The 20,576-nt window shown below is 40.3% G+C and overlaps 1 protein-coding gene across 1 annotated transcript in view; it reads left to right on the top strand.

The window, feature by feature from the left end:
• The window catches only part of MFSD14B (major facilitator superfamily domain containing 14B), a 59,952-nt gene extending 39,584 nt beyond the window's left edge, over window positions 1-20,368 (top strand). Inside the window, exons 6-12 of the mRNA XM_074995094.1 lie at window positions 7,441-7,659; window positions 9,377-9,490; window positions 11,582-11,653; window positions 13,575-13,687; window positions 14,772-14,869; window positions 16,894-17,051; window positions 18,657-20,368. Coding sequence (XP_074851195.1) covers window positions 7,441-7,659; window positions 9,377-9,490; window positions 11,582-11,653; window positions 13,575-13,687; window positions 14,772-14,869; window positions 16,894-17,051; window positions 18,657-18,860 — 978 coding nt within the window. The 3' untranslated portion in view covers window positions 18,861-20,368. The remainder of the gene's footprint in view (window positions 1-7,440; window positions 7,660-9,376; window positions 9,491-11,581; window positions 11,654-13,574; window positions 13,688-14,771; window positions 14,870-16,893; window positions 17,052-18,656) is intronic.
• Window positions 20,369-20,576: the final 208 nt, after the last annotated feature.

A 20,576-nucleotide genomic window follows, 5' to 3' on the forward strand; every position in this document is an offset into this window, starting at 1 on the left:
TGACTTGATATGCTAAGTTATGCTATAGGCTGCTGCTGAAAAGAAAATTGAAGGAATGGAGAGACAGTGAGATGAGGAAATGGAAGAAGAATGCTGAGTGTTGGAATGAAGCCATGGGTTCTCTCTTAACCATTTTGCAGTGTCAAGCTGACACACTCCAGGTGCTGCTAGCACCACAGTTGGCACAGCTCTGCGACTGTCCCCTCCCTCCCACAGCTGGGCCGTGTCTACACTAGCCCCAAACTTCAAAATGGCCATGCAAATGGCCATTTCGAAGTTTACTAATGAAGCGCTTCACTAGCATGCGGGCGGCCACGGCACTTTGAAATTGACGTGCCTCGCCGCCGCGCGGCTTGTCCCGACGGGGCTTCTTTTCAAAAGGACCCCGCCTACTTCGAAGTCCCCTTATTACCATGATGGGGAAGGGCACGCATGGGAAACAGTTTTGGGAAACTAGGGCTACGTCTACACTAGCCCCAAACTTCGAAATGGCTAGTGTAGACGTAGCCCTAGTTTCCCAAAACTGTTTCCCATGCGTGCCCTTCCCCCGACACTAACAGGCCACCATTCTGTCCCTATTTGGCACCCACTGAATCCCACACTTGCTCCTTCACTGTCAAGCCCTGCAGAAGCCCTGTAGGCAGCCAGTGCTTTATGCTCCTGTGCCTGTGCAGTCCAGCCGCACTGAACTCCAGCACCCATTGCACAGCTCATCAGACAGCATGGTTGCACATAACACCCAGAGTTAACAAATCTGTAAAAGTGCCATGGCCTCCTTTCCCACCCCTGACGATGTATGTGTCATGCTCCATGTGTGTTCTGTTGGTTTTAATATGTGAAATTCTTGGGTTTGAAAGCACTCTTTATTCCAATGAACAAAAATAAGCAAGCCCAGCCCAGCAAAGCAACAGGCACTATTGTACGAGGTGCATCATAGAGACCAAGCAGAGCAACCCCAGCCCCCGCCCCCCCCCCCCAACATTGCATCCACTGCATTCATGTACTTGGCAACAAATATTACTAGCATTCAGCATCAAATTTCTGCCTTAAGGCTTCCCTGATCCTTATGGCCGTTTTCTGTTCTGTTCTGCTCTAATAGCCCTGGTCACATGCCGTTCCAACTGAGTCCCTGGACACTAAGCCTCAGTGGTCCAGTCCTGAATGAAGCTTTCACCCTTCTCTTCACAAATATAATGGAGAGTACAGCACACAGCTATAATCCTTTTGATGTTATCATTGGCCAGGTCCAGCTTCCTGTACAAACATTGCCAGCAGGCTTTTAAACAGCTAAAACAACACTCCACCATCATTCTGCACATGCTTGGCCTGTTGTTGAACCACTCCTTGCTGTTGTCAAGTCCCCTAGTGTATGGGTTCATGGGCCAGGGCATTAAGGTGTCGTCCTCCTTGATTTAAGCAGTCTCTCCCAGGATCACAGTGGGCATTTTGACTTCTCCCACAGTTACCTTCTGGTCTGGGAAGAATGCCCCCCACTTGCAGCTTCCTGAACAGGTCAGTGTTTTGAAAGATGCCACGCCAGCCTACCTTTAATGTTTGTGAAATGCCCACAGTGATTCACAAGCGCCTGGAGAACCAGTGAGAAATACCCCTTCCTGTTAATGTACTCAGAGGCTCGGTGGTCTGGTGCTACGACTAGAATAGGTATGCAACTTATTCTCCCTCCACTGTTAGGGAAGCCCATACGTGCAAAGCCATCCACAGTGTCCCTTGTGTTGCCCAGAATCATGGTCATTCAAAGCAAGATGCAATTTATGGCCCTGCATTAATCTGTCAACACAAGTCCAATGGTCAGCTTTCCCACGCCAAACTGATAGTGACCTACTGAGAGCTGTCTCGAGTAGCCAGCTTCCACACTGGCGGGACAGCTCTCGTTCTTGTGTCCTTGCGCTGCCGGTTGGAGGGCAAGCTCATCACACAGTTCTGTGGAGGTGGCTTTCCACAGAGGAAAGTGCAGCCTGTGCTCATCATCCCAAACTTGTATGACAACATTATCCCTTCACTCAGTGCTTGTTTCCCATGCCCAAAACCCCGTTCCACTGTGGTCAGCACTCCCATGTATGCCACAAGGTATCTTGTATCATATGTCTGGTGTGTGGCAGGCTCAGTGTCTGACTTCTGACTTTGCACTTAAGGAATAACTTGACGTATTAGTGAGACCTACCCGCATTTTTTCAGAACAGCAGGATCCATTCCTGACAACTGAGGTGACAGCATATGCAGCACTACAGCTGTTTGAAAAATAGCACCAAAAGTGGGACAGAAGCACGGGGTTTGCTGGATGCTAAGTGATGCACCACGGGGCCCAGGATACCTCGCGACCCTTCTCACAAGCCTCAGTGATAAAGGAGAAATGCTCTGGGGTAGCTGCCCAGAGTGCCCTGCTCCAAATGCCATTGGAAGTGTCTCAAATGCAGTCATGCTAGTCTGCTGACAGTGTGGAGACACAACAGCAGTTTTACTGCTGATTTCTGTGAGCACCACTGTAACTGACTGTTTTACATCTGCCACTTTTAGACAAAGCCTCAATCTTTGTAAACAAATTACTTTCCTGTTTTTTCTTTTCATAAAGAATCTCTTCTGAGGCCACCTGATCAAACAGTCCCTCTTGTCTGGCTAACAGTGTGCAGCTCTTGAAAGTGAACAGCTGCTGCTGAATTCTTTGGCCATAGTAACTCATTGGCATTCTGAGTATTTTTGGCACAAATTTTGAAGTATGTATCAACATTTCTGCTACTATTGAGTGGTTTGGACATTGGGTCAGAGTGCATGGCTTGAACAAGAAATTCAACTGTACAGATAAATTATGTTATAGTTTACTGAAATGAATGTAAACAATTGGAGCTCGATATATTTGGCAGGTAGAGACCTCTCTTCAGTTATTTGCATCTCTACATCGTAAGTGCTCTTAAAGATGGGGTTAGCTGGTATAGCTCTTTGCCATAGCTGTTGTAATTATCTTCCTCAAATAACAAGAAGCCACTTAATACTTATTTGCCATAGCCTTTTCTGGGCAACTAAAATTTGGAGTATTGTGGCTACTTGGAAGCAGCTCCTTTGTCAGTTGAATCTGAATAGAGAAAATTTGTCTAATTTCTTTTAGTGTACAGTACACCACTGTAGACATATACTTGCATAGTTCAAGATAGGAGGTGCATAGTAATGGACCTTGAAACTTAATCTTTTCTTCCTTCATCCCTTCAGTAATAGGGTCTGTTTCAAAGATATTTGTTCAAGACTCTAGTTGCTGGCATGTTGTACCATATTCTCTTACTTTTTAGCTGTTACAAGATCAGCTAGAAAGACACAATGGGAAGTCTTGGGAATAAAAATGCTTCTGTCCATCTGTCTGTCTGATGGAAAGACAAGATTTAGATGTGAACTCAGCATAGATGTCTTTCTAGTCTCGTCTTCCATGTTTGAGGCTGCACCTTTTGAAATCCAGTACTTTTCTGGTGTGGCAACATCTGTGGTCCAACAGGACTATGGAGGCTGCTGGACCAGAGAGCCCAGCAGCCCAGAGTGGGGCTCGGCAGTGGCCAGGGAGCCGTGTTGGTGGTGTGGGCGGAGGAGATGATAATAGTGGTGGAGGAGTTGTTGCTGGAGCTAGGGAGCAGCAGCAGCTCCCAGCAGGCCAGGGGGTAGGCCAGCAAGGGCTGGAAACCAAGGTTGGATCAGCCCACCAGCAGCCAGTGGCAGGATGTTGGCTGGGGCTGGAAGTGCTGGGGGACCTGCAGAAGGGGACCACCCTTGGTATGACACATTCCCTCATTTGGGACCAATCTGGTCCAAACGTGCCAGATTAGGGAGGTCTAAACAGTAGCCAGTAGACTAGAGGGTTAATGGCTCGATTTATTATTAATAGTTAACAGACTATTGCAATTAGAATTGTGCAAATGATGCAGTATCGTTAAGTACATAAGAACGTCCATACTGGGTCAGACCAAAGGTCCATCCAGCCCAGTATGCTGTCTGCCAACAGTGGCCAGTGCCAGGTGCCCCAGAGGAGGTGAACCGAAGACAATGATCTAGTGATTTGTCTCCTGCCATCTGTCTCCACCCTTTGACTAAAGGCTGGGAACACCATACTTTACCCTTGACTAATAGCCATTGATGGACCTAACCTCCAAAAATGTATCAAGCTCTATTTTAAACTCTGTTAGAGTGCTGGCCTTCACAGCCTCCTCTGGCAAGGAGTTCCACGGGTTGACTGTGCGCTGTGTGAAGAAAAATTTTCTATTAGTTTTGAACCTACTACCCATTAATTTCATTTGGTGTCCTTTAGTTCTTATATTATGGGAACAAGTAAATAACTTTTCTGTATTCACTTTCTCCACACCATTCATGATTTTATATACCTCTATCATATCACCCCTCAATCTCCTCTTTTCTAGACTGAAAAGTCCCAGTCTCTCTAGCCTCTCCTCAGATGGGACCCTTTCCAAACCCGTAATCATTTTAGTTGCCCTTTTCTGAACTTTTTCTAACGCCAGTATATCTTTTTTGAGGTGAGAAGACCACATCTGCATGCAGTACTCAAGATGTGGGCACACCATAGTTTTATATAGGGGAAGTATGATATTCTTCGTCTTATTTTCTATCCCTTTTTTAATAATTCCTAACATCCTATTTGCTTTACTGACTGCCACTGCACACTGCGTGAATGTTTTCAGAGAACTATCCACTATAATTCCAAGATCCCTTTCCTGATCTGTTGTAGCTAAATTTGCCCCATCACATTGTATGTGTAATTGGGATTATTTTTCCCAATGTGCATTACCTTACACTTACCCACATTAAATTTCATTTGCCATTTTTCTGCCCAATCACTCAGTTTGCTGAGATCTTTTTGAAGTTCTTCACAATCTACGTTGGTTTTGACTAGCCTGAACAGCTTGGTATCATCTGCAAACTTTGCCACCTCACTGCTTACCCCTTTTTCTAGATCATTGATGAACAAGTTGAACAAGATTGGTCCCAGGACTGACCCTTGGGGAACACCACTAGTTACCCCCCTCCATTGTGAAAATGTACCATTTATTCCAACCCTTTGTTTCGTGTCTTTTAACCAGTTTCCAGTCCATGAAAGGATCTTTCCTCCTATCCCATGACCACCTGATTTACATAAGAGCCTTTGGTGAGGGACTTTGTCACAGGCTTTCTGGAAATCTAAGTATATTATGTCCACTGGATCCCCCCTGTCTGCATGTTTGTTAACCCCTTCAAAGAACTCTAATAGGTTTGTAAGACACGACTTCCCTCTACAGAAACCATGCTGACTTTTGCCCAGCAAACCATGTTCTTCTACATGTCTGACAATTTTATTCTTTGCTGTTTGTTTCTACTAATTTCCCTGGTACTGACATTATACTTACCCATCTGTAATTGCCAGGGTCTCCTCTAGAGCCCTTTTTAAATATTGGCGTTATATTAGCTGTCTTCCGGTCATTGGGTACCGAAGCTGATTTAAAGGATAGGTTATAAATCACCATTTGTGGTTTGTAACCTAATTAAGTGCAGCATCATTTTCCTTTCTTAGACTTTTAATAAAATAAAACCTCTTGGAATTTCTCAATACAAATTTCTGGAAAGGAATAGGATCTAGGATGAGAAATTGTTCCAGTAAGGATTGTGCCTTTTTAAAATCAATCTTAGAATTCATCATAGTTGTTCCTAATAATGTGTTTATGGTCCTGTAGCTTCAGAATATATGTAAAATTAAGTTTCTAGTCCTTATGGTTATAACTATAACCATTCTTAATAATGATGACGATTGTACATTGTATTCCTGAGTGCCCAGCTGTCAAAACTTTCTGCTCTTCATCTTCCCCCTCCACCACAGCTTTTACAGTTATGTTAGTCAATTACACAATGCTTCAGTTTGTGTACTCCAGATTGTATGGTAACATAACACTAGCCGTATTCATTTTCATATTTTATTTTAATGCTTTTTTTGTATGAGAAGAGGAGCAGGTATGGCCTCCAGTTCCCATGGGTGGGGCAGGGCGCAAAACCCCACTGGCAGCCCCCACTGGGGGGACACTGGTGAGCAGGTGTCAGTACCCAGTAGTGACCCATACAGCCGCAATAAGCCTGTTTTATTGAAGGAAAACTTCATTTTTGAAAAATTTTGTACCTGCTAAAGAATTACCAATTTGTCACAGAAATAAAGGGGTTTTGCTGTGGGTTCAGTTTGCCACAGAGTAAGAAGCACGGTGTTAAATATCATAACTTGCAGCTTCTAATCGGAAGAAATCCCTTAATTCAGTGGTTCCCAACCTTGAGTCCATGAAGATATGGTAGGGGGGTCCTTGAGGAGACGGATAAGTAAAAATTATCACAGAAAATAGAATAGGATTTGCTGGTGGTCCTTGAATAGTTTGAGGTTGCAGGGGGGCATGATTGGGGGTCTGCACTGCAGATTAAATCTCTCTAATTTGGAACTCTCTCATCTGTCAGCATAATCCATCATGATTTTAGTTAGCTGGACACGTTTCCCATGGTCCCATAAAGTTTGTTTGCAGCTACTAGTCCTGGCTCTGTGCTGTTGTTTAGCTGTAATTTACCTCTAAATGTCTTCTAGGAGCCCTGTAAGCAGTGGAAGTGTTGGTAATGCGCTAGAAAATATTGACCTGTGGTCTGGCAGATTTTCTTGTCCAGCACCGGTCAGGTCCTGAGGATGCCGGACGAGTGAGGTTCAACCTGTAGTGAAAAGATTGGGAGCTACAACCTTAACTGACATAAGAAAACCGCAACATTTATCATAAATATATTGAGAGCCTAAAATCGTGAGCTTTGTCAATCCTTTGAATCAGTATGTATCAGTTTATAAGTTAGGGTGTGCCTGCCCTGAGAAATTGACACGCATCTTCTAGTACTGGTGTATCTGCACCGCTAGTTGCTATCAGCCATTAACAGATTTTTGTAAAATGATAAAATTGCTTGAGTCTTGTTTTGTACTTGCGTTTAAAGTGATGCATTTCTACTCTTTTTACTTCAGATCTTCAAGTTTTAGTGTAGATAAGGCCTTATGCAATGTATTTTTTGTCTAGCAGTTATCCTAAAATGTGAATGCTTCAGTTCAGAGTTTAAAGCAATTTAAGTTGAGCATATTGACTAGAGCTAACTTGGTTATTTTCATAGGGAAACTGGGTTTTCAGGTATACTAGAATTTTTGTGGAAAATATCCGTCAATCTTCTTTTTCCCCATTGGACAACTGGAGTTTTAAATGAAAATCTGTTTTTCATAAAGGAACTTTGTAGCTTTTATATTTTCATTTTTTTCCCATTTTTTGCACAGCTGTAACATTTTTAAAAATGAAGTACTTGTATTTTCAAAGCCATTTAAAAGTGCATTATTTTGTTAATTGTATACTATAGTAGTAAAACCCATGTAACTTATAAAATTGTTTTTATACTTAGGTTTCTGCCACCTTTGCAGCAAGTTTGGTAATTAGTCCTGCCATTGGAGCATATCTGTCTGATAGCAAAGGAGATAACCTTGTAGTACTAGTGGCCACAGTTGTAGCTGTCCTGGATATCTGTTTCATCCTATTAGCCGTACCAGAATCTCTGCCGGAAAAAATGAGACCTGCTTCATGGGGAGCCCCTATATCATGGGAACAAGCAGATCCCTTTGCAGTAAGATATACATTTTTATAAATATTTTAAGTAGTTATTAAATCTTTTTTCCACATCAAAAATAATTAATGTTAATGTTAAATTAGTCATTAAACTAATACACTGCTCTTTACACTCCTTCTGCAAAGCAGCTCTAACTCTAATGAAAACAGTGTTGGATATTCTGTGCATTTGAAAGCAGTTACCAAAACTTGTAGTATGGTGGAGGTCTGGAGGTGGGAAGTCCTGAGGGAACATTCTGCTCTCCAGACTCATTTAACACAGGGAAAGGAAAATGTTTAAATTCTTAAGTTGCTGTGAACTCACTTTGAAACAATAAAATGACACTGCAAGTTTTCTGTAGTAATTGTATGTTTGCTTTTGTAAAGATGTTGGCTTCTATAAGTGAATTCTTATGCTGCTGTTTTAAAAAGTGAATTGTTCTTAATGAAATCGCACTGCTGGGAGTTATTCTGAAGAAGGTGCATCATTGTTGGAAAATGAGTGACATGCTTGGAAAAACTCCAGCAAAGGGACTTGGTTTCCGCACTTTATTATTAAAAATAAGCAAATATAAGAAATACTAGAGGACCTGTTGCAGCTCTACTTGCAAGTGGAAATTGGGCTGAAACAGTTCTAGACAGCCCTAGTGTATAGGCTGCACCCCGCGCTGCCCAGGGGAGGAGCTCCATTGGCTGGGCTGGGCTGGGCCCTGCACTGGTTGGGGGAGGGCCTGGGTCAGGTGTGTGGCGGGGGCGGGGAGAGGGTGTTATCCTTCAGAGGAGGAGGTGCTCTGGGCTGGACCCTGTGCTGGCCAGAGTAGGGGCTGGGCTGGGCCCCACGGTGGTGGAGGGGCTGGAATAGTGTTGGGGGGGGAACTCTCTTGCTGGGCTGGGCTGGGCTGGGCCCTGTACTGGGTGGAGTAGGGGCAGCGGCTGAGGCTGGCATGATGGGGAGAGGAGGGCTGTCGGGGTTGGACTGGGCCCCGCACTGGCTGGGGGAGGAGCTGGCATGGTGTGGTAGGGGGTTGTCTCAATGGGGGGCTGGGGCCAGCACACTGTGGGAGGGGAGGACATGGTAGAACTTTGCTTGGACAGACAGACGGATGGACACAGCAAAAATAATACAATAATGCTTTTGTGATATAGCAAGCTGTGATCCTACTGAAGAGTAAGTAGGATCTGTGCTGATTAGTAGTAGAAGTTTCTTCAGTAAGGTTTCTGTGATAAACCTTAAACACAGAGTAATTCATAAAGGCAGCAATAATGTGTATGTTTATCTAGCATTCAGGTTTACAGTTGGACACTCTGCATTAATATTTAATGGACAACATGGGTGGCTAAGACCCAACCTGCATATGTGGCTATATGAAAAGTTAATGAAAACTATTTCCCTGTCAGTCTGAAACCCTTCCCCAGCAGTTGCAGTATTACACTAGTGTAGGAGGACAAAGTGATTTTAATTAGCCTGATCATGTTTTCCCTGTTGAATAAAGTGTAAAATGAGGAAACAGTAAGAATCAAATTAAAATTCTTTTATGACATGTTCAGCTAGTAATGAAATCCTGCTTTCAGTTGATTTTTACTGTAATAGTGGCCTTTTCACTGTTCCATAGAGTTTCATTCACTTAACATTAGTAATGGAAAAATGTAATGGAACTACCATTCTTATCCCTTCTTACAAGAAGCTTTCAGAATAGTCCTGTCTGGCTCATGTTTGCTTCTCTTCACTTTGATAGTCTTTGAAGAAAGTTGGAAAAGATTCTACAGTCCTCCTGATCTGTATCACTGTGTTTCTGTCGTACCTTCCCGAGGCTGGCCAGTATTCTAGCTTTTTTCTGTATTTGCGCCAGGTGAGTAACTGGTGGTCACTAAAGAATGCATGTCAGGTTTTCAGAGCCTATCAAGCTACACTTCAGTTAGCATAGTCAGAGTTCTATGTCAGAATACATATAATATAATTTTCCTTTTGGGGAACTGTACCTTTCAAGCACTATGTGCACACAAATATGGATTACCACTGTAGTTTATATACAACAATAGCAAGATTTCCTTGAGGGAAAATACTCTTGATGCTGTTGTAAAACTATTGCTAAAACTTCTTTGTAAATTTTAGTGGTCTAAAGACTTTTTTCAAAACTCCTCTAGTACATGACTTAATTCTGAAGTAGTGCTGGAAAGGTCTTAATGAATTCTAGTTGTATTAATACTGAACAAGCTTGTATAATTAATAGCATATTTATTTGCTTCTAGAATAACAGTGTTTTTAATGAAAACAGGTTAAACTTGTGCTAGAATTGTACCTCCTTTCTTGCTTTCCCCCCCTGCCAGTCCATGTAAGTTCCTTAAAATGCATTTATGATTCTGGTGTTTTTGCGTAGTTGCTTGGGGTGGGTGAATATTCTATCCTGCCTCTCAGCATAGCTTTACATTTCAGAACTAAAACAGTAAGAACATATTTTCTTTTAAAGCCCAAAGCACTGAAAATATGAGAGCATAGTTGAGATGAATCAGGGAATTGATTATCAATAACCTTTGAGTAGCACATTGTCGTCTTATAGTGCATTACTGATGTGTTCACATCTCAGTTATACTCTTAAGAAAACTGCAATCTTAAACATGCATCATCAGTTCAATGGCTTTTCCTAATGCTGTCCATTAACATGAAGACGTAATTGTGTGCATTTTTCAGTAGATTGTCAAATATTCTTGCATTTGATATCCAGCAGGGTAGAGAAAAATTATAGGAGATACAATATTACTCATTTTGTGTTTTTCCTGATACTTCTGTGCTGCATAGAGGAGTAAATGACTTAGGAGTGGTGATCCGTGAGGTAACGTGAAATTTTTCAGGCAGAGATTAGAAAGTGTAATAGATGTAAAAGATGTTGGAAGTATAGGGAGTGATGATAAGTGGAGATGTCTTCCCACTTATTCTGTCCCTTCCCTATGTCAAGAGGCAATATCCTAGATGACAAAACTGTCCAGAGGCAGAGGAATCAGCAAGACAAGAGGATCCATTGAGGGTAACATAAGAGCAGTCGGCAAAGCAGGAAGAGAATCAAGCCTCAGAAGTCCATGGAAAAGATAATCAGTGAAGCAATTCTTGAGACTATATTAAATGACCTAAGCGAATCAGTGTAAAGTGCCTCTTGGAGCTTTTAAAAACCATTATTCTCTTTTAGAATTTTAGACTTTCCATAGTGGGAGAGATTAAGCCAGATCTGGTTGAGGACAGAGTTTGAGGACAAATTGATAAGGAACTGGGAATAGTTTGGTCAGGAGCTTGGACATAGAGGGAACTGAGAGAGATAAGAGGAAGCAGCATGACTTGGAGGCAGAGAAGAAGCAGAGAGAGGGCAATGAATAGGTCAGAGATGGTAAGGATTTTAGGACCAGGAAGGATGGTGTTGAGTTGGTGGTAATAAGGTTTTGACACAGGTTAATTTTGCCCAGGATTGAGCTGGTCAGATGCTAACTATGAAATTGCTTTGATTTGTGTGAGGCAAGTTTGTGGTCTCAATTGATTTGCTAGTAAACAAGTGCCCATGCCATAAAAAACAACCATCACAAATGGCACTAATTGGCACTGTCATTGGAAGTATGAACAGCTCTGTCCGTAGATGTGGTCTCTTGTGAGGAGCTCGAGTTGTCACATGTGGCCAGAGCTTCATTTCCAGAGCTATCAGTACCTCTTACGAACATGAATTTTGCACCAAAATGAATCATGACATTTTACTGTCCTTTGTTTTGTCTTGATCATATGGAGTACATATTGCCAAAATTAGGAAGAATGTTTAAGCATCTTTATAAATATCTGTGCATAGTTCTTACTAGGGTAATTGTGTTCCAGTGTTTCTAAAAGTTATCTTTCTATGGAACTGTTTTAACTAATTATCTGAAACTAGAATTTGCTTTACAAATTTTCTGTTATGTTCCTTTAGATTATAGGTTTTGGTCCTGCTAGCATAGCAGCATTCATAGCTGTGGTAGGAATTCTGTCTATAATAGCTCAGGTAAGTGTTATCCTGATAGCGTTTTAGAAATGGTTGATGCTTTGGATATACAAAGAAGAAAAATGAATGTATGTGTACATAATCATAGCTGTTGGAATTGTGCTAATAAAACTTGTACTAATTGTATTACATTAGTCCAACCTAATACAGTATGTTTCTTGAATATATTTATTCAATTGTATAAGTATAACCAATTAAATGAATACTACTAAGGTGTCATTTTTGAAATGTTGCAGTTATGCATATAGAAGCTGTTTTCCACTCTTTAAAGTCTCAGAGCAGATTTTGCTCAGGTAAAGGAACATCTGTTCGTTCAGATTCCTCCTGAGATTACCTCTCTCCTTGACCTCCGGTAATCAACTGTATACTTCAGAAGCAGTGGAACTGAGAGTAAAGCTGTGGAAGCCCACAAAAATGGATTCTTTCATCAGCTGGACCAAGGTTTTGACCCTTATTTTGGCCAGAGATTAAAATGGCAACTAAGCTAACTGCTTTCAAAACACAATACAAATCTTATTTCTTGACTGCTTTCCCTCAATTTATCAAAACAGAAGTTCAAGTGGAGGGCAGGGGGAGAGGAAAAAAAAGGATTCCTTTTACTTTTGCATTTTTAAAATGCACATCAGCTCAAGATAAATGGATAAAATTGGCCCTTCAAAATGTTGATCTCTGAAAGTTGGGAACTTTGACATGTACAAAGATATTTTGCATGACATAGGATTTAATCAAATCATTCAGGGAGGATGTGGCCTATTAGTAGCTAATGTGGACGTGCAAGCATCAAGAGAGGAGAAATTGCTTCTGTGAGTATTAGGTGATAAGTTTGCGTGGGACAGAACCACTTCTTCAGCTCCGTAGAATACTGATAAGAGATTTTAACGAAGATATGAAAAAAATGAATCAGCTAGGTGGGAGAAGGGCGGGGGGGAAGCCTCTGCAAGTGTCTGTTAAGTGGGATGCATGCGGTCACTGCGAGTATCAAAGGTGGGGAAATTGTCCTTGTAATGTGTAAGATAATTGATATCTTTTGAGTCCACAGTGATAGGTATCAAACTTGAAAATACATTCCAATTCAGCTTTTTCTTTCTTCTCCCTCTTGCCCCCACTTCCTTCTGCACTATCTAGCTGATTCATTAGATTTTTTTCAGATCTGGAGTTTATTTTCAAGTTTGATACTTGTCACCATGGACTTAAAGATATCTGTTATCTCAGGCATTATAAGGACAATTTCTCTACCTTTGATACTCACAGTGACCGCAGGCGTCCCACTTAACTGAACAGACACTTAGTCTTTTTATTCCAGTCCCCTCCCCCTCCACCCTGTCTAGCTGATTCATCATTTTTTCTTGTTCTTTTTTAAATTCTCTTTCTCTGTTATCAGTATTGTCCATAACTGAAGAAGTGGGTTTGTCCCATGAAAGCTGATCACCTAATAAATAATATTGTTAGTCTTGAAGGTGACACAGGGCTACTTTTTCATTTCATTTCATTCAGCTACTTCGGATACTGATTCTTTTAAGAGATTTTATAAAACTGAACTCTCATTTTGAGAACTGACAGGTAAAAAATTGCATGTGCTAGGTATGTGTATTGAACAAAATCAAACACTGTTCCATGTTAAATATTAAACATTTAAAAATTAATAAACTCAAAAACGTTAGGAAATCTCTGCCTTTTCGAAAAGGTAATTAGTGTATGTGGGTATGCTTTTAATAATATCAATACATCAAATTGAGGATCAAATCCAGGGTTTATGTTAGGATTATGGATTACAAAAATGCCACAAGTCAGAATTGAGTCAATGGAATTTATACAGTAATGATGGAGCTTCTCTTAGATTGTTTCCCAGATATGTGAAAGCTGTAGTAGAGATCTCACGTTTAAAATACTACTCAGCTGACTCCATTCGTTATTTTTACAGACTGTGTTCCTCAGTATCCTGATGAGATCAATAGGTAACAAGAATACAGTCCTCCTTGGCCTTGGCTTTCAGCTGCTTCAGCTGACCTGGTATGGTTTTGGATCTCAGCCTTGGTAAGCGCACATCTCTTGAACTACACATGTCATGAGGCTTTAAATTACTTTTCAAAATCTCCCTGTATTTTGAACATCAGTGGTAATATAATCTTCTTTAAGAATATGACACACATGCCCTTCAAGCTAGTTGTGTATCTTAGGTGTATAGCTCGACTCCTAATTTTTGAGCTGTAATTGGCTTTTTCCTAGAGTTATGGCTAACTGTCCTTTTAAAATGGTCACTTTTTTATTCTGAGACGAGTGTGAATGGGTTTTTCCTCTAGCTTTAGATGCCACCTTGGGTCCATTCATATCTTATTTCCAAACTGCTGTACCAGTAAATGGCACTGAAGCAAAAAACTTTCTCTTTCTTGGAGTACCATTTCCTTCAGTGCTATAGCGAAGAATACCCTACCAGCTTTTCCGCTGTAGCCTTCCATATCAATTTACATGAGCCAGCGATCCTCTTTACTAAGAGCAGTAGTGCCTAAAAAGAGATTTTAGGTTGTGTGTTAAAACATTGTATGAATTTTGGAACTGAATTAGATGGTGAAGAAATAGAACAGAAGTCAAGCTGTTCAAAAGCCAGATGTTCTCTGCCCTGTATATTGAACATCACCTCAGACCCTGTTCTGTTAACTTGAGGGGACACTAAATAAAATTAATCAGTATGGAATTTAATAAACCTTAACCATTTCCAAGGAGCCTGTCTGAACCTACATGTGCACTAGATTAATTAAAATTGCTTCTTAGTATGACCTTAACTAAAAGGAGGATAAGCATCATCATATTTTGTTCACCTCTCTTCTTAATTGGTTTGAATTCAATCAGTTTAATTTAGGTGAGCTGACTGTAGCTCAGAACTATAAGAGGCAATTTTGACAGATTGTGAGAGAAGAAAGTAACAATTGTAAATGCATTGCAATTCCAAAAAGTATGTCTTTGGGTGCTTAATGGTGAATGATTTAGTGACCAGTAGAAGAAACAACCTGAACTGAGGAACCTGAAAATGTTTTATATTCTTGCTTGTTTGGAGAAATCCTTTCGTACTTAAGTATTGCTGCTTTATATTTTGTTCAAATTATATTTTTAATCAACACAGGATGATGTGGGCAGCAGGAGCTGTAGCAGCAATGTCAAGTATTACATTTCCAGCAATCAGTGCTCTGGTTTCACGAAATGCAGAGCCAGATCAACAAGGTAAATGGAGTAAATTGCTTTTTGTGCTCCTGAAAAATTCTCTTCTTGGGACCCATTTTCTTAAAAAACCCACAGTACCTATCTAGCTGTGCTTTTCAAATAAGATGACAAAGGAGGTAATTAGCTTTTTGTCAGTAGGAATGAAAGCTTTTGTCTCTGGGTGTTTATGTACAGAGATGGAGTCACATCAGGCACACTTGCCTTTCATTACTTCCTGAAAAGCATTGCTCTGGTCAGCGCAGTCATCTCTTTACATAATTGCCTTTAAAGATGCTGGAAGCTACAGTAACTTGCATGGTTTTTCTTCTCCACTTGTTTTTGAAAGCACTTTGCCTACGAACAAGCAGCATTAGTGTAGCAGTACCATCTTTTTTCAAGCTGCTAAGTCCCCATTTTCCTACTGTCTGATTTATTACTATATATACACGAGAAACATTTTGTCTTCACTCCATGCCAAGGAAAGACTGGCAGCACAATTTACTCTTTGATTCAAACTTATAAAAGAAAAACTTTATAACATCTCTTTAGGGAAGCAGAAATAGTAAAGTAAGGACACAGATGAAGTGTATGCATGCATGTATATTTCAAATGGTATTTTGGAGGAAGAGAACCTACATGAGCTTTAAAGTACATAAGTTATCAGTCAATATTGATGGAATATTAGCTGTATTCTGTAGTGTCTTGATACTTTTTAAAGGCAAATGTAACTATATAGGCTTGCCCTGATGGGTTTACAGTCTAAAATTAGAACAAAGAAATGAGGACAGTAAGATAAAATGGGAAAGACAAAAATTAAAGAGAGGATGCAGTAGACAGAGGCAGTCTTCTGTTGTGAAAGCTGGTATTAGTATATGTTTGGCTGTTTTCTGTAGGCTGACAGCTCACAGATTCTGTTCTAAGCGTGAACTCAGTTTCAATTCAGCTTGTTGGTTTCTTGTACTGGGGAAAGAATAGTCTTTCAAACAAACAGTTAAGTAGGGAAGAGCCTTGTGGTGGGAAAACAGTGTTCATTCAATGTTACTAAAAAGCTGTGTGAATGAAGAGTTTTATGTAATTTCAGAATGAAGTTGTGCCACCTAGTGGAGAGGAAACAGCAGTTGTAATTACGCATGTCTGCCCCCAAACTGAACAGAAATTAAACAAAGTCAAGTGACTTGTACTCACAAAACACAAAAGGATTCTTCCCTACTGTTTTTTTGTTCCAGTGACTTATGGGAATCACAATCTCCCTGATATTATAATATGGGTGTCAGTAAAATGTGGTCTCCACTTAATTTAAAAATAGCTCACATCAACCTAAGGATCTTTTTTCCCCCCTTGTCTGTTTCTTTAGATTGTCTTCCTTTGTCTCACACATCATCTTGTACATAGGCAGTGCTTCATATTGACACTTGTTAAAGTGCTAATAGGTAAGAGTGTCTGTCAAACGACAACATATGTGGGCAAAACCTTTATTAATTTAGTACTTAGAAATTCCTGAGCTATCCCTGAGTTGGAGCAGGAATAAGATTTATCTGAGGAGGATCAGATAACAGAAGGATGTTACTAAGAGAGAACAAAAACTGAGTCCATAGCTTTCTAGAGGTATTTTTTCAGGTAGAAATGTCCTTTTTTGTTTATAATCAAGGGTATCTTTTAGCTAAGGCAAATGCCATCGTAAGCTACTTTGTTCAGTATAAGTGTAGAAAGAATTTGAGTTAGGGAAAACATAGATGCTGAACTCATCCATTACAATTGGGAAATGTTGGCATTCTAATTCAAACCTCTTCAAGTTCGAAACTGAAAATGTTGCTGGTAGCACACTAATATGTTGAACAAACTATGCCCATGTGGATGCTAACTAAAATCCAGGTAAGCTTTCTTAAAGGCATTTTTTAAAACCCTTTTATGTGGAAGGCAAGGTTAATTTATTATATGGTAGAATTAAACAGTAATTAAGAAGTTTAGCAGTTTATCATACAGAAAAATGGGATGGTTGAAGAAAAGGCTGCTGTCTTCACTCTTGTTATGTTTTCCTTCCACAGGTGTTGTCCAGGGAATAATAACTGGAATCAGAGGTCTGTGTAATGGTCTTGGACCAGCTCTCTATGGCTTTATATTCTTTCTCTTCCATGTGGAGCTCAGTGAATTGGCCCCTGTCCAGAGTTCTGATAAGAACGCCATGCAGGATTCTAGTGATGAGGTAAATTTGTGGCCACCTTGCATTGTTTTTTGGTCAGAAATATCAAATTTGCATGACTCAAATATTTTAATATTGAGCTCCTTGTATTTCTTCCTATGCTTTAGTTTTGTTCTTAATTACATTAGACACTTTAAAGACTGCATCAAAGTAAATAGAGATTAGAATCAAAGCAGTAGCTTCGGTTTTTAGTTATGGTGGTGTTAAACTTTTGACATAAGATTAAACTTTGTGCAGCTGTGATTTTTTTGATGCATTGATATGATTTATTGCTGATGGGGACATTAAAAGGGTAATTTAACTATAGCCAGTTTCCTCAGAACATGAAAATACAGATCTGATGATGCATATATGAAAAGGCTTTGGCGCATAGTTTATAACGGGATCATAACAAGAGGAGCATCTTCTACACAACCATATTTCTAAATGTAAACACTGTAGAAGAGTACACTTGAGTAGAGATTAACACTTCTTCGAGTGGTCCCTGTGGGTGCTCCACAATAGATGTTGGGCTCGCCCAGCGCCACAGATCAGAATTCTTGTAGCAGTTTCTATTGGATCGCGCATGCGCCAACATGCACCGCTCCCTTGCACACCCCAGGCCATGTGCGCTATCCGGTCCCTGCCAGTTCCTTGACCAACCGCCTCGGATGCTCCTGAAAAACGCCAGACAGATTCCGAAGCAGGGAGGATGGGCGGGTGGTGGGTGAATGCACTGAACTAAGTTCAGTTGGCACCTTCGATAGTTATTCATGGTAAAAATGTGTGCCTGCTATTCAGATTCTTAAAACTGATTCATCATGTGCAACTTGGTGCTTGCCATTCCTTACCCTCCCCTAAGAATTATTAGGTGCACTGATATACGTTTGAAACCCTAAGAGGAACTTTTCTGACAGCAGGTAAAGACTGGTCAACATGGTGAGGCTTGACCCACCTGTTTATGTGGATTGGTAGATCAAAGCCTAACAAGGTGAAATGGAGCTGTGGAAATGACATAAATACATGCAAGTGTGGTTAAGTGCAGACCATGCAGTTACATGCTCATTTGCTGACTCCTTGGTCAAAAGCACAGAGTATATTGAAGATGTCTCTCCTTTGCTGCTTAAGAGTAAACCAAAATCAAAAAAGAAAGTGACCCTCTGTCCTCACTGGGGGCAAAACAGCTGAAGCTTAAGTAAAATCTTAATCACCGCTTAGGTTGCATGAAAGGCGGGCAGATGGCTGCTGCAGCATGGCTTCTCCCCTCTTTCTCCCAGCTCCTGCAAGGCCTGGGGAGCTGGGAGCCAGGCTGCTGCCTGGTTCCTGGCTTGCTCCCAACCTGTGTGAAATTCAAGTTATTCAAGGGTGCGCAGGAGCGCAACCCTCACATAACTCATGGGTCTACTGTAGTTTTCAGCTAAACGAAACTTTATTTTTTTCAGGGAGTGAAGGGCTCACTGAATTTCAGCCATCTGTAGTTGTAATGCACATACAAATTGAGCAAGCAGTTAGATGTGCATTTGTTAAACAGATTTTTAAAAATGTTCTATTGCCTCCCAATTTATTTGTATAACATTTTAATAAGGTATTTCAGTTTCATGTTCTCTTAATGTGCCTATTCTGTTGCAGAGAGCTATCATCCCTGGTCCACCTTTCCTCTTTGGAGCATGTGCAGTTCTTCTAGCTTTTTTGGTTGCCTTATTCATTCCTGAGCACAGTAAAACCAGCTGTATCAGGAAGCACAGCAACAGCATCAGCAGTGTCCAGAGCAACAACCCAGATCATGGCAGTGACGAGGACGTTGAACCATTGCTGCAAGACAGCAGTGTATGAGGGTAGCTTTGAAAATTGTAGGCTGCAAATCAAAATCTGTGCACTGAACTGTGAACCCAGAAGACAGGACAGAATGTGGTGAGCTTCTGGCCTTTTAAGGGTGGATGGACAAGTGAAGGCACTGTGCATGTCATATGGATATTGGCGTCTACTTGGGGTTCATATTACCAGACATTTGTGTACTAGGGCAAGGTAAGGTTTAACCCCGTTTTTCCCTGTGCCTCCCATGTAACTGCAAATGCCACCTGAAGGCCTATGTTGGACTGAAAACCTAAATATGCAGACCTGGCAGAGAACAAACTTTAATAAAATAATTTTAACTTTCAGTTCTAAAAGTTGTTATACACACACAATAAGAAATTTTGAAACAGACTATAATGAAATAGTTAAAAGTTAAAATTTGCATTTCTTTAGCCTTTTCTTTGGTTTCTTCCAAACCTGTGAGGGCTACACAGAGCCATACATCCAATCTATATAGTTTTATTATTTGAAATATTGATGTATAAAGGCCATTAAAATTCTTGAACCCATATTTTCAAATATTTGTATCTCATACTAGTACAAAATTCAACAGCCCTCCATAGGGCTTTGATACAACTAAACAATTATTCATGTAAGGGATCAGGTATGACAACTTTTGTCTATGAAAGAAGGACCTATTAAAATCCTAAACCCACATTCCAGAATGTTTTGACCTGAAATGACTAAAAAGAAAATCCAGTTGGCACTTGTGAGCATTAATGGCACCAGTGCTCTGTGCTCTACTAGTAGAAAACGGTTTTAATGATTGACCAAGTAGCACCACAAATACAGACTGTTTTAGTTTGTGTGGGATCTAGTTAACTGGATGATGAGACATTTTTACATCAAGGTTTGGGTGTGTTTGTTACATTTTGTCACTCTGATCTGCTGTATGAAATGACTCTTCCCACTAATTTCACCCCTGCCTTAATTGCTACTTAGTGTGCATTTATTCTTATATAGCGTTCATATCAATGTGTTTCACCTGCTGAATCTCAAGGAAATATGCATATTAAGTTCCTTTTTAAAAGATGCTTTAAAAAGTCCAGTCTACAAAGTATTATGCTAATTTTTAGACATTTTCTGAAAAATATAGATTTATATGTATTTTGTTGCAATGTAAATGAACCATTAAACAAAGCCTGACTTTAACAAAGTACTCCTATAAATGTTTTGTATGTATGAAGTTTATGTAGATATTTGTAAGGAGTTCTAATTTTTTTTCCAAATGGGGATGTTGTATAAATCTTGTATTTATAAATACAGTGACAGTAGTGACAAATATACAGTTTTTATAAAAGATTGTGTATTGCCTGAACAAATTTTTAAAAAATTATATATTTTGAAACTTGTTCCACCTTGAGCAAAGAGAAGACCTTTTTTACTATGCAGTTTGGTTTTTAAGTTAAGCTTCCTAAGGCGTAATAAATCTGCAACTTATACTTTCTAGATTTCACGTGTGTGTTCTTGCAGTTCATTTTTAATTATTTTGGATTGAAGATGACTTACCATTCAATTATATTACCTTAGAGGCTCAATATGCTAAACAGGTTTCATAGCCCCTTAGTTTTATGTTTGTTTGTGCATACAAGTAATAAATAAGACGCTTTGCGTATCAGAGAGCTCACAGTGGGGGTTTGACAAGGTTTGACGGTTGGGTGCAGCAGAGAAATGGGCAGAGTAGATATGGGAAGA

The sequence above is a fragment of the Carettochelys insculpta genome, chromosome 5, assembly GCF_033958435.1.
Source record: "Carettochelys insculpta isolate YL-2023 chromosome 5, ASM3395843v1, whole genome shotgun sequence".
Taxonomy (NCBI): Eukaryota; Metazoa; Chordata; order Testudines; family Carettochelyidae; genus Carettochelys; species Carettochelys insculpta.